The sequence below is a fragment of the Martes martes genome (genome assembly GCF_963455335.1).
Source record: "Martes martes genome assembly, chromosome: 10".
Lineage (NCBI taxonomy): Eukaryota > Metazoa > Chordata > Mammalia > Carnivora > Mustelidae > Martes > Martes martes.
Window position 1 is genome coordinate 115228707 of NC_137898.1, and position 12095 is coordinate 115240801.

The 12095-nt window shown below is 54.4% G+C and overlaps 1 protein-coding gene across 1 annotated transcript in view; it reads left to right on the forward strand.

The window, feature by feature from the left end:
• Positions 1–11753, forward strand: part of TMEM123 (transmembrane protein 123) — a 42645-nt gene extending 30892 nt beyond the window's left edge. The window contains exons 3-5 of the mRNA XM_080816864.1: positions 7145–7411; positions 8337–8490; positions 9932–11753. Of these exons, the coding sequence (XP_080672990.1) occupies positions 7145–7411; positions 8337–8490; positions 9932–9956 (446 nt within the window). The 3' untranslated portion in view covers positions 9957–11753. The remainder of the gene's footprint in view (positions 1–7144; positions 7412–8336; positions 8491–9931) is intronic.
• Positions 11754–12095: the final 342 nt, after the last annotated feature.

Genomic DNA, 12095 nt, shown 5'->3' on the forward strand with positions numbered 1-12095 from the left:
TTTGGGCAGATTGATGGATATGGTCTGTTAGTACTTGGTTGGGAACGTTTGCATCTGTTTTCATCAAGGACGTTGGGGGTTACATTTCTTTGCTTGTGACATCCCGATCCGGTTTGTTGATCAGGGTAACGCTGGCCTGGTGAAATGTGTTTACAAGTGTTCCCTTCCCGTGTGTTTCTGAAAGAGCTGGAGGAAGATGGTTGTTACGAACGGAACTCACCAGCGCAGACGTCTGGTCCCGGACTTCGGTTCGTTGGCAGGTTTTTGTTTACTGACTCGATCTCCTTAGTAGCGACGGGTCTGATCTGTTCAGATCCCTTATTCATGAGTCAGTTTGGAAAGTTGTATTTTTAGGAATTTATCCATTCTCGTAGGTTGTCTGGTTTGTCGGCATATGGTCGTTCCTAGTAGTTTCTTGTGGTTCCTTGTAATTCTGTGGTGTCCACTGTAACATCTCTGTGATTTCTGAATCTATTTCAGTCCTCTTCTTCTCAGGGATTCTAGCTAAAGGTTTGTCAATTTGGATCATCCCTTCAAAGAAACATTTCTTTATGTCGTTGATCTTTTCAGTCTCTTTCATTTTTATTTCCACTGTGATTTTTGTTGTTTCCTTTCTTCTGCCAACTTTGGGCTTTGTCCTTTCTCTAGTTGCTTGAGGTATAAAGTGAGGTTGTTTGAGATCTTTCTTGTCTCTTGAGGTAGACATTTATCTCTGTCAACTTTTCTCCTAGAGCTGCTTTTGCTGATTCCCGTGTGTTGTACTTGCATTTGCCTCAAGGTGTATTTTGATTTCCCTTTTTGGTTTTTTCTTAGAACCACTGGTTGTTAAACAGCGTGTTTAAACTTTGCATATTGGTGAATTTCTAGTTTTCTTCTCTTAATTGATTTTTCGTTTCATACCATTGTGGTTGGAAAATATACTTGGCATTTTTCTTTCTGATTTAGTAAGACTAGTTTTGTGGCACGATAATATACATTCTAGAGAATATCCCATGTGCACTTGAGAATAATATGTATTCTGTTGCCTTAGGATGGAATGTTCTATGCATGTCTGTGATTATACCACCAAATATATATATTTTATATCTGATACATAGATAGATACCACCAAAATAACTGATGGAATGTATGTCTGGTCTAATGTATTGTTTAAGGTCAGTATTGGTTTTTTTGCTTTTCTAAAGATTTTTTTTTAAGATTTATTTATTTATTTTAGAGCAAAGAGGGGAGACTGAGAGGGAGAGAGAGAAAGAGAATCTCCAGTAGACTCCCCACTAAGCACAGAGCCCAAGGCAGGGCTCAATCCCATAAATAACCCGGAGATCATCACCTGAGCCCAAACCAAGAGTCTGACGCTCAACCGAGCCGCCCAGGTGCCCCTCTAGCAATCGAGCTTAATGAAAATAGGGTTTTAAAGATCCCTGCTATTATTGTTTTCTATTTCTCCCTTTTGCTCTATTAATATTTGCTTTATACATTTCAGTTCTCTGTGTGGGATGTATAAATATATATAAATGTTTTATGCTCTTGCTGGATTGACCTCTTTATTTAATGCCCTTTTTGTGTCTTATTCACTGTTTGTTTTAAAGTCTGTGTTGGAGGTGCCTGGCTGGCTCAGTTGGTAGAGAATGTGACTCTTCATGTCAGGGTCATGAGTTTAAGCCCCACACTGGATATGGAGCCTACTTAAAAAAAAAAAAGAAAATACAACAAAGTCTCTTTTGTCTGATGGAAGTACAGCTCTCACAGCCTTCTCGGGTCCAACACCTGCGTGGGCTCTTTTCTGTCCGTTCCTTGGGCTGAAGTCTTGCAGGCCGCGCACAGATGCGTAGATGACTCGTTACTTATCCATTCCGCTGCGCTTTCTTCTCTAGAAGAATTTAGTCTGCTTGCATGTAGAGTAATTACTGATCGGAATGTCCTCACTGCCATTTTGTTCTGTTCTCTCCTGGCTGCTTTGCTGTGCCTCTGTTCCCTTCTCCGGGTCTTCCTTCGGCCTGCGCTTCTCCCGCCGTGTGCGTAGACCTCTCCCGTCCCACCTGCGCTTCTCCCGCAGGGCCTTGCTTTGCTGCTGCGGCGACTGGGATGCGGGAGAACAGCTCACAGTCACAGCGGCCTCCTTCAGTGGACGGTCACCTACGTCTCTTCTCCCTCCCCCGGGTGTTAGGACTTTGTCACGGTACGTCTCTCATACCGTACATCCCTTGATTCACTACCGTGGACTTGCTTTTAGTGCTTTTGACTTTTAACCTTGTGTGGCTTGGTAAGCCACGACGCCACCACCTTCGCAACGGTAGCTGCATCTCAGTTGTCCCTTTATTCTTCCATGTGTTTTCCTGTTACTAACCAGCACCTTTTTGTTTGGGCTTTAAAAGTCCTTTTAACGTTTCTTGTAAGGCTGGTCTGATTGGGACGAACGACTTGAGCTTTTGCTTTTCTGGAAAATTCTTCATTTCCAGATGACAGCTTTGCCAGATCGAGTATTCTTGGTTGGAAGTTTTTTCTCTGCACGCTCAGAATGTGTTTTGCCGCTCTCCTCCAGCCCGTGGAGCGTCTGCTGGAAAATCTGACCATCTTGTGGGGCTTCCCGTGTGCATAACTGGTTGTTTTTCTCCTGGTGCCCTTAAGGTTCTGTCCTTTATTTAATGCTTCATGTTTTAATTGGGATGTGTCTTAGCGTGGATCTCTGTGGTTTCCTTTTATTTGGAACTCTGTGTGCATCCTGGACCTGGATGTCTGTGTCCTTCCCCAGGTTAGGAAACTTTTCAGCCACGATTTCTTCACATTTTTGGCTCCTTTCTTTCTTCTGGGCTCCTGTGATGTGAGCGCTGCTTTGCTTGACCTTGCCCCGTAAGTCCCTTAAGCTGTCTTCACTTTCATTCATTCTTTTACCCTTTTGCTTCTGCGACCGGGTGAGTTCTGCTCATCTTTTCTCCTGCGGAAACCAGCGGGCTGTGGGGCCTCTCTGGTGCTTTTCCGACCGGCTGCTGTGTTCTTCCGCAATGTGGCTTCTCCGTGGGACTTTGTTCTCTTTCTCCGTCAAAGTTCCCACTGTGTTCCTCTATTCCTCTACCAAGTTCAGGGAGCATCTTTTTGACCATCATTTGGAACTCTTTATCAGGTAAATTATTTCCATTTCAATAAGCACTTTTTCTGAGGTTTTTGTGGTTTCTTTGGACCGTGTTCCTCTTTCTTCCTTACTGTTACCTCACACAGATGAAGCAGGTGTCTCTCGTTCTTGAAGGGGTGGCTTCAGGTAGCAGATGAACCTTACCACTCAGTCCTACCCTAGCTTGTCTTTCAGAACTTTGCCATCACGAAGTGCCTTCTTTTATTTCTCATGGCTCCCAGGAGCCGAGGCTGTGCCACGCCCTGTCCCTGGGAGGACAGTCCCAGAACCGAGGCTCAGGCTGATTGTCAGCCACGTGCGGGAAGCAGGCCAGACTTCGGGGACTGACGCACAAGAAGTGCTGCCGGCCACCGGCCAGGCCATCTGGGGGCGTCCGCTGCGCAGAGCTTTAAAAAGTGCAGCGGCCAGGCAAGTGTTCAAGCTCCTTTCCATGAGACGCCGGTGACCTGGAGGGAGGCAGGCGGAGCGTGGAGGTGCCTGAGCCCAAGGGAATGGGCTTCTTTCACAGAAGGACGAGTGTGTTTCAGTCGGCTGTGGGTCCGGCGCCCTGGGGAGGCATCTGGCCCGGAACTGCCTTCCCAGGCGTTACAGTCCGTGGGACCCAGGAATGCAGACCCCGGTCACCAGAGCCAGGCCAGCGGGGGGGGGGGGGGGGGAGGGTGGGCCACGGGCTCTTGTCCTGGAGATACTGGGGGGCTGGAGTGAGGCAGAGGGTGAGACCATCTCCACCTCAGAGAGGACCCATCAGGCCCCCCGATGTGTGTGAAAGTCCGTGCCTGCCATTCGGGCCAACACTGGAAGATGAGCAGGTGAGCCTCTTTGACATAAAGTCTGGGCATCTGTCACTTGGCTGCCTCCATGCTTGTCGCTGGGCAAGCGACACTGAGTAAGCGAACCCCTTAAAGGTGTCTGGGGGTGTGGTGGGCCTGAGCCCTGCTGGCTTTCAAGGCCGGGGGGCCTCTGGCCTCAGTTCCCCGGGCAGGTGTACAGGGTGGGCCACCCGATGTGTGGTTCCGGGAGAGGGTTGCGAGTTCTCTTGTGACGGGGGTCACTGTGCCCCCCGGTGGGGAGGGGAGGCACAGCAAGCCTTGGGTCTCAGCCTCTGCCACCGGGTGCCCCACAGCTCGTCTCTGCTCCACGTGTAGGAGTCGGTCACCTAGTTGTGGGGTTTTTCCAGAGGAGGTTGTTCCGTGGGTCCGTGCGGATTTGGTGTGTGCAGGAGGAGGTGATGGGGTCTGCTGGGTGGCCACATGGAGCCGGAACTTCTCGCTGCCTGTTCCCTGCTCGGGTACTGGCTTGTGGTAACCACTGAGCTTTCACTGTCCGCACCGGTCAAGTTCGGTTCTCCTGTGAACGCGCAGCTCAGGGCTGCTTTCTTACCGTCTCATAATCTGTATCTTTTGTCGGTGGCCCGTTTCGGTGCGTTTCCCGTGTGGTCGGTGTACTGCCTGGGCTGGGCCTTAAACGGGAGCAGAGCTTCACGAGGCTGAGGGAGCACCACGGGCCCAGGGAGGAGCAGGAGCGAAGCACAGAGACGAGGGGCACGTGAAGGGAAGGCGCGGACGGTCCTGCCGGGGAGCCGGGACCTGCCCTCCGGTCGCTGGACGCGTCCAGCAAGTCCCACTGGCCTGTGTGCAGTTCAGTGAAAATGCAACAGGGAGTTCGTGCAGTTGGTAACCTGCTACATCTGTTGAAAAGCAAAGCAAGATTCAGTTTTTGGGGGGGGGGGTGCGTAGGTGGCTCAGTCGGTGAAGCTTCTGACTCTTGGTTTCAGCTCAGGTCATGATCTCAGGGTCCTGGGATCGAGTCCTGCGACAGGCTCCACACGCAGCAGGACGTCTGCTTGGGATTCTCTCCCTCCTTCCCCCTCTGCCCCTTGCCAGTACATTGGTGTCTGTCTCTCTCAACGGTATGCATTAATTTTTATTAAATAATACAACAAAGAGGTCCAAAACATGGAAAACAGACATTTGATGAGAACGGGGATGAAAGTGGAACAACACAAGTGCTCACAAGTGTTCACACGGAGCCGGGGCCACGCGCCCCTAGCGTCATCTGTGCGTGGCCGGGCCGGAGGGGGGGGGCCCGGGAGTGCGTTCTGCGCCACACACGGTGAGAAGCGCCAGGCTGAGAGGCTCGGCTGGTTTTGAGCAGCAGGAGATGGAAATGACCGTTCTTGCCGATGCCCTTGTGACTGTGATCCGTGCCCTTTTTGTCATTAGCTGGGGCGACCGATTACCTGGGGGGGGGAGTATGCAAACAGAGCGGCATGGGCACGGCCTCAGGCAAGAGTGGGGACGCGGGGCTCAGCTGTGTCCCACGCGGCGCTGGGACAAACAGACCATCCCGCGTACCCGAGACCTTATTTAAACAGCTTAGCTGTGTTTCTGTGTTAATGGATACAGCTGGTTTCCCTTCTGGAATTTTAATTTTGAACTAGGAATTGAGCAGCCTTCAGACACGGCGCAGTGCTGACTGCAGTCGCCGTGCTGCGTGGCCCACACCCACGCTCGCTCTGGGCCTGCTGACGCTCCCCCGCACCTGCCGCCCCCACCTGCGCCGCACGCGCCTCCCGGGAGGGATGGGCAGGCGCTCGTCCCCAGGCGAGCGCGTCGCTTTCATGGACGTGAGCGCTGACCTCGGCAGGAGCTTCCGGATCGGTTTACGCGTCCACGTCATGATGCGGTTTAATACACAACTTGCCTGCCTGTTTTCTCAGTGTGTGGGAATGGTGAGCTTGTTTCTCTAACGCACTCGGGTTTTCGTATTTGGGTAAACCTGCCGCAGCTCCTGCTTCTACCCCATGCCTCTGTCCAGTATCTCTGAAGAATGTCTCCCCTCAGAGAGCGGGGACCCGGGCGTGTGTGTGTGCGCGCGTGCGCACGCACCGCATCCAAAAGCAGCCTGTGTTGTTTCACTGTGCAGAGATCGTTGTTCTGAAGATGCCGTGTCCACACCGCACGGCTTCCATGTTCCGTCCCACCGCAGCGGCGCGCGTGCACTAGTGTGAGAGAGGGGAGGTTGCCGATGCGGAGCGTAGTCTCTCTAGAGCAAGCATTCAGAGTTCAGGTTTTGTCATTTGTGTCCTCTCCGCGCAATAACTACAGTACAAAAGTATTCTATTGGCCTGTTTAAAAAACTAGATAATACTGTGGGTGACACCACACAGTAGGGACCCAAAGCTAAGAAAACGTATTAGAAATCTGAAAAATAAAAGCTGAGACAAATAAGCAGCCCGTACAGCTCAAGTCCAGGGCCGGAGGCGCCCGTGGCTAGCAGGGAGAGGCCGTGACGTTACGGGGAAGGTACCGTGGGAAGCGAGCTGGCTTTCGGGCACGGCCTCGCTCGGACGTACACACAGGGCCAAGAGGAAGCCATTTTCCAAATGGAAAACAAGGAATTTTCTTACGTATTTCAGGGAGTAGTGACAGGCACCTTTTCATGAAAACCCGCACGTCAGGTGTGAACACAGGCACTGGTTCAGGTGTTTGGAGTCGTGAAGCCTCCAGAGGCTGAGGGAGAAGATTTCCAAGCAGCCACACTGGGCACGAGCAGGTGACGTCCCGGCACACGGCAGGAGGGAGCCCTGACCTTCCCTGCCACGGCCCGTGCAGGGGCTTAACGCGCAGCTCGCGCTCGCTCGCCCAAAGCGCCAGGGAAGGAGGTGGTGCAGAATCAGCGCCATGGACACCCTTCCTCCGTCCGTCCGTGCACTTGCCTGCTACTTGTGGCAGGACCGCGGGAGGAGGTTCGGACAGATGGTTACGACACGGTCCTTATCCTGCACGAACGCGGTCCTCTGTCTTATTTCTTGTCTCTGAGCTCCCAGCTTCGTGGCAGCGCAGGCTGGGACCCCGGAGGGTCGCTTCCCGCCTGCGACACTGGGCCGCTGCACCTGCTGGCTGGGGGGGGGGAGGGGGGCTTGGCGTCTCCGTGCGGCTGGGTCCTCTACGACGTGGGTCCCGATTCCCTGAGCCTCTGCACCACAGCTAACGTCTCACCATCGTCTTGCAGAAAATGTCACCACTGTGACCTCCAACCACACGAGCCAGCCCACCAGCACCATGAGGCCATCGACGACGCCACGGTCTTCAGTCGCCAAGACAGAGGCAGTCACGGCCTTGACATCCACAGCAACAGCTCGAATCACCACACCTGTGGGCTCCGCCAACAGGACTCACACCGCCTCAGTTTCTCAGAACACAACCCAGACGACGCCGGCCTCAGTGACCACCCCAGCCCACAACAGTTCGGTCACGTCCGTTTCTTCCTCCGTGACGCGTACGTATCAGAGCTGCCCCCGGCCCCCGTGTCTGCTGAGCGCGGCGGTCCCACGCCGCGTTGCTGTCATCCGCGCTCCTGCGAAGTGCAAGTGTGGACGGGGCCGTCCTGTGGCACACGTCGGCGGCATCGGTCCTGCTGGGCCCATCCCGGTGGATGATGAGTTTCTGACTTCACCAGGCCGCGTGACGACGGTGAGGGGGACACATCCTAGCAGGGAACGGTCATTATGCGATTTGAAAACGTGTCCTGCCTGGCCCTCCAGGTCCCTCGATACAGAGCGGACGCAGGTAGCAGCGGCGCCGGGCTCTACGGCCCCGCCACGGTTCCCGTGCTTCCAGCTCGGCCCCGCCGTCGGGGCCTCCAGGTCATCCCGGGGCCAGCCCTGCGGTCAGCCAGCACTGTCCACGCTTTGCGTTTGTCTCAGAAACGCCTGGGAAACCATGAATTGAGAACCCAAACCTTGACCTTCACAGACACAGAGCGTGGCCGTACCGAGCAGCTCGTGACCGCGTTTACCAGCACACGCCTTGGGCTTTATGGCCTCCGCTCCGCAGCGTTCTTGCTGGTCTACGTTCGCAAGTCAGCTGCCCCGCCTCAAGGGCCTTTGAAGTGATAAAGCCAAAATAGTTAAGTCCCCAGGTTATGCAGAAGAGAAGTTCCAGTCAGAACCCCTGAGCCTGGGTCCAGCGGCAGGATCACGGCTGTGGTGCCCGTGGCTCAGGCGGACTCTTACGGGCACCAGTCAGGAAACCAGTTCCCCACCCGGGACTGCCTCGGGGGCTGCATGGGCTGGAGGCACCCGGAGCCCAGCCGTCGCCCAGCGCAAAGCAGGCTTTCGGCTTTTCTTAGAAGTTCACGGTGGCAGTTTATTGTAACGATGTTGTTTAAAAGCTACTAAAGCCTGTCTTTTGTTTTCTTCTAGTTACACCAACTATTAATTCTACCGGAAACCCAGGATCAAAATTCGACATCGGCAGCTTCCTGGGCGGTATCGTGTTGACGCTGGGAGTTCTGTCGCTTCTCTACGTCGGATGCAGGATGTACTATTCGAGAAGAGGCATTCGCTACAGAACCATGTGAGTCTTGGCCAGAACGTATTTCTCTGTTTCCCTAAATACCACGGCCAAATGCCGGAGCAGGGCCCCAGGGCTAGGGAATCACATTCCAATTAATCCTGTGCCCAAAGGTCGTTGGCCACGTGCAAACACAAACGGACGCCCATGCCCATGCCGAGGAAGAGGTATTCACGCCCCTTGTCCCTCGGGCCCAGAGGCATCGGACCGGCTGCGCGGAGCACGTCGGCTCGTCCGCGGCACGGAGGCGCGGCCCCGCTAGAAACAGGGTTTGAAAGAAATCCTGAGTCTCGTTTTCTCTGCTAACTTGTTATAGTGAGTGAGCAGATGTCACCTGCCCAGCAAGGCCCCCTCGGGGGACGGCGTGTGCCCCTTCCGTAGGCCTGGAGCTGGGGGGAGGGGTCACCTCGCTACTCTAGTTCTCAGAAGCCCTTTCTGGGCTGATTCTTACTGGGGTGCGGGAACCGATCGTTAGCACAGACCCCCGAGGATACACACGCGTCCTGCACGGTCTCTGCGCTTCTGCTGGGTGTGGAGCTGACAGGACAGACAGACACAACGGGTCACCGGAGGCCTGGAGACGCTGGCGCGCGTCTTGAGTTCCCAGGACAGAGGAGAGCATGAAAGGGTCTCCCAGGTTGACCACTGACCCAAGAGACACGAGGCTTTGGCAAATTCAGGGTGTTTTGCCTGCACATCTGGAACTCTAGATCAGCCCAGGGAGGAAACAGACTAGACTCAACTTGTTGGATACCTCTGTGTTTCTAGAAGAACATATCTCATGCTTTTGGTGAATTTCACCAGTTAAAACAAAGTACATTCTGAGTGAATCCAGTGCCACTCGTGTTCTCACAGTACTGCTGTTTATTGATGGAGATGAGGCTACAGAGTGCGGAAGTGGCTAAACCAGGTCCCTTCAGTTTCTCTGAGCTCGGATCCTGCCCGGGGTGGCCGCTGTGGCGCCCTACAGGCCCCGGGAAGAACGCGGACGGGGCAGACACGCTGCTCTGAAGTTAGGCTGTGCGCTAGGCTGCGGGGTGCGAAGGCAGGAGCGGCTCCGAAGCTGGGAAGTTCTCACGCACCGTGGTGGTGTCTGTCCCGGGCGGGAGCGGCGCTCAGCCGATGGTGCTGCGCCCGCGGAGAGCAGCGCTCACCTGCACGCAGCTGGGCTGTCCCGTGCAGCCTCGGCGGGTCCTCGGCCAGCTGCCTGCGTGAGATCCGGGCGTCGCTCGCACCGCGCTTCCCACGGAGTAAATGTTCAAGGGCTCGTGGGTGCTCGGCTGGGGGGGTCAGAGCAGAGGCCGAGAGGAAGTCCGCCCGGACCCTCAGCCGTGTGGTGGGCGCAATACGTCCGCAAGGTTTCTGTAAAGGCCAGTGTTGATCCCAGAGCTTGAAAATATTAATCTAAGAATACAAAACAGTTTCAACTTCTCTTGTGTTACAGTGATGAACACGACGCCATCATTTAAGGAAACGCAAGGACCCACGGAAGGATGATCGGGAACAGCCTTCTCACTCGTGACCACAGCCATGCACCTGCTGGACATACTGCGAAAAGGGTTTCGGTTTCTACATGCGTGTCTGGAACGGGTAATGTTGACAGACACAAGTCCTCCCCTTCGGCGTAGCCCTGGTCATGCTGTGGCGTGACTAACGACCTCTTCCCCAAAGGGCACCCCCCCCCCCCCATTCGGACCTTGAGATTTTCACCCCGACGCCACGGAGCAGAAAGCAGAGGACGCCGCGGCTTTTCCAGCTCAGCACTCGGGTTTCGAAACGAACGGCACTGCCCCGGCCCCCGCTCAAAACTAGACCCACCGGCAGGCCTCGGCCCCACCTCGGAGCCTGTTCCTCCCGCGGCCGCCTCTGCACTCCGGGGGGTTGGTGTAGGTCAGGGAACTGCGGTGTTGACCAAGGCTTTAAAGCTGCTGTGAGAACAGCGTCCCTGCTGGACGCTGCGCTCTGTTCGGTGAGTGCTGTCGACAGAGGCAGGGCTGCTTCCTGGAGCCGGACCCCGCCACGCAGTGGGGTCCCCCTTAGGACACCCCCTCTGCCAGGGCTCACGGCTACGTTCCCACCCCCGGGAGGGCCCCTCCCCTACAGCAGGACAGTGCTGCATTCTTGTGCACTGCTGATTGGACTCCGATTTGGGGAAATTAGGATACTAAAAAAACCTTCGTATTGGGATCAGAGTCTTCAGTTTTTAAAATCAGAAACTTACGAGTCTTAAAGCCCGTCATCTCCCGTGGAGGGCGCCCGGCTGTGTTACACTGACAGCAGTGTCCGTCCACAGAGGTCCAAGGGTTCAGCTTTATGGTTTCGATTACAGCAGCCAACACTCAGGGTCAAGTTTGGCAGCAAAAAAAAAAAAAAAAACTATTTCGTCCCACTAAATGACCACCCAGGCTAGGCTGTACTTCACTAAAATGGCATTTCTGTTTCTGCTAATTCAGAAATAGCTTAGATGTCCAAGTGACCCTGTGTCTACACCCAACAGGGTTTAAATTTTACTTGTGATCAGCTTTTGGCTTTCAGAGAATGCCATGAATTTTCATATAAAAGCGCCATTTCTGCTTTGCATCATGGCCCACGGACATGAGGACCCGGGGACAGGGCGGGTCTGCGAGGCGCGCGCTGCGGTGGGAAGACACAGAAGCCCCGGGCGGCCCCGGCTGCAGAGCGGGGGGGCTGCGTCCGTGACCCGACCGCCACCGCCGGCTCTCACTGTAAAATCCCCTCGCGCTCCAGGCCGTGCTTCCGTCTGGAGTCCCACAAGGGCCTTTCCCGTCGTCCTTCTGTCTCCTGCGCGCTTCCCGCTTCGGGGATTGGGGCCCGTCAGAACCTGGAAGCTGGGCCTGACTCTGCCCGTTAGAAAACACGCCATTAAACGCCTTTCCAGCTGCCTTTGGGTCTAAAAACGGTCTTCCGGGTCGGGAAGCTGGAGCGCGGCTCCCGGGTGGCCCCCACGTTCTAAGCCTCAATTCCCGGCCTCAGTGTGTTTGCTTCCGCTGATGCGCACTTCTGTTTGCTTCCTGGAGAAAGTATCCACTTGAAGAGCTGGTAGAATCCAGTCTAGGACTTTAGGTAATTCAAAACATGAGCGTTTCCCCCACAGATAAGAGTTGGCAATACATTAGTAAGAATTTTGTATTTTTCAGGAGACGAACTTAAGGCAGATTCCTTCTCTTTTTATTATAATAACCAACTTTTGGTATTTCACTGTTACTGAGATCTATTTTTAGAATAAAATTTTGTTCTTCATTTAAGAGCTTTTTGTGCGTGGTTTTGCTTCATTTCCTCAAACTCCAGAGAAATGAAAAGCCCCAAGTAAAGAGGCATATACTGTAGGGGTCCAGCAACACCGAAGTGTGGCCGGGCCAGCAGGCTCACCTGGAAGCCTGGGAGCAGCAGAAATTGCGTCAGGGCCACCCCAGACCCCCGGAACAGCGACATTTGACAAGCCGCGCTCAGGACGCTCTGTGCACGCCGCTCCCGCTTCTGCTGGGAAGAATTAGAAAAACAGGTACATTCATGTGAGAAACATCCATCCGCGACACACACCTCAATGTACAGACCCGCACACAGGACGGAGGGTGGCCTTGACTGCT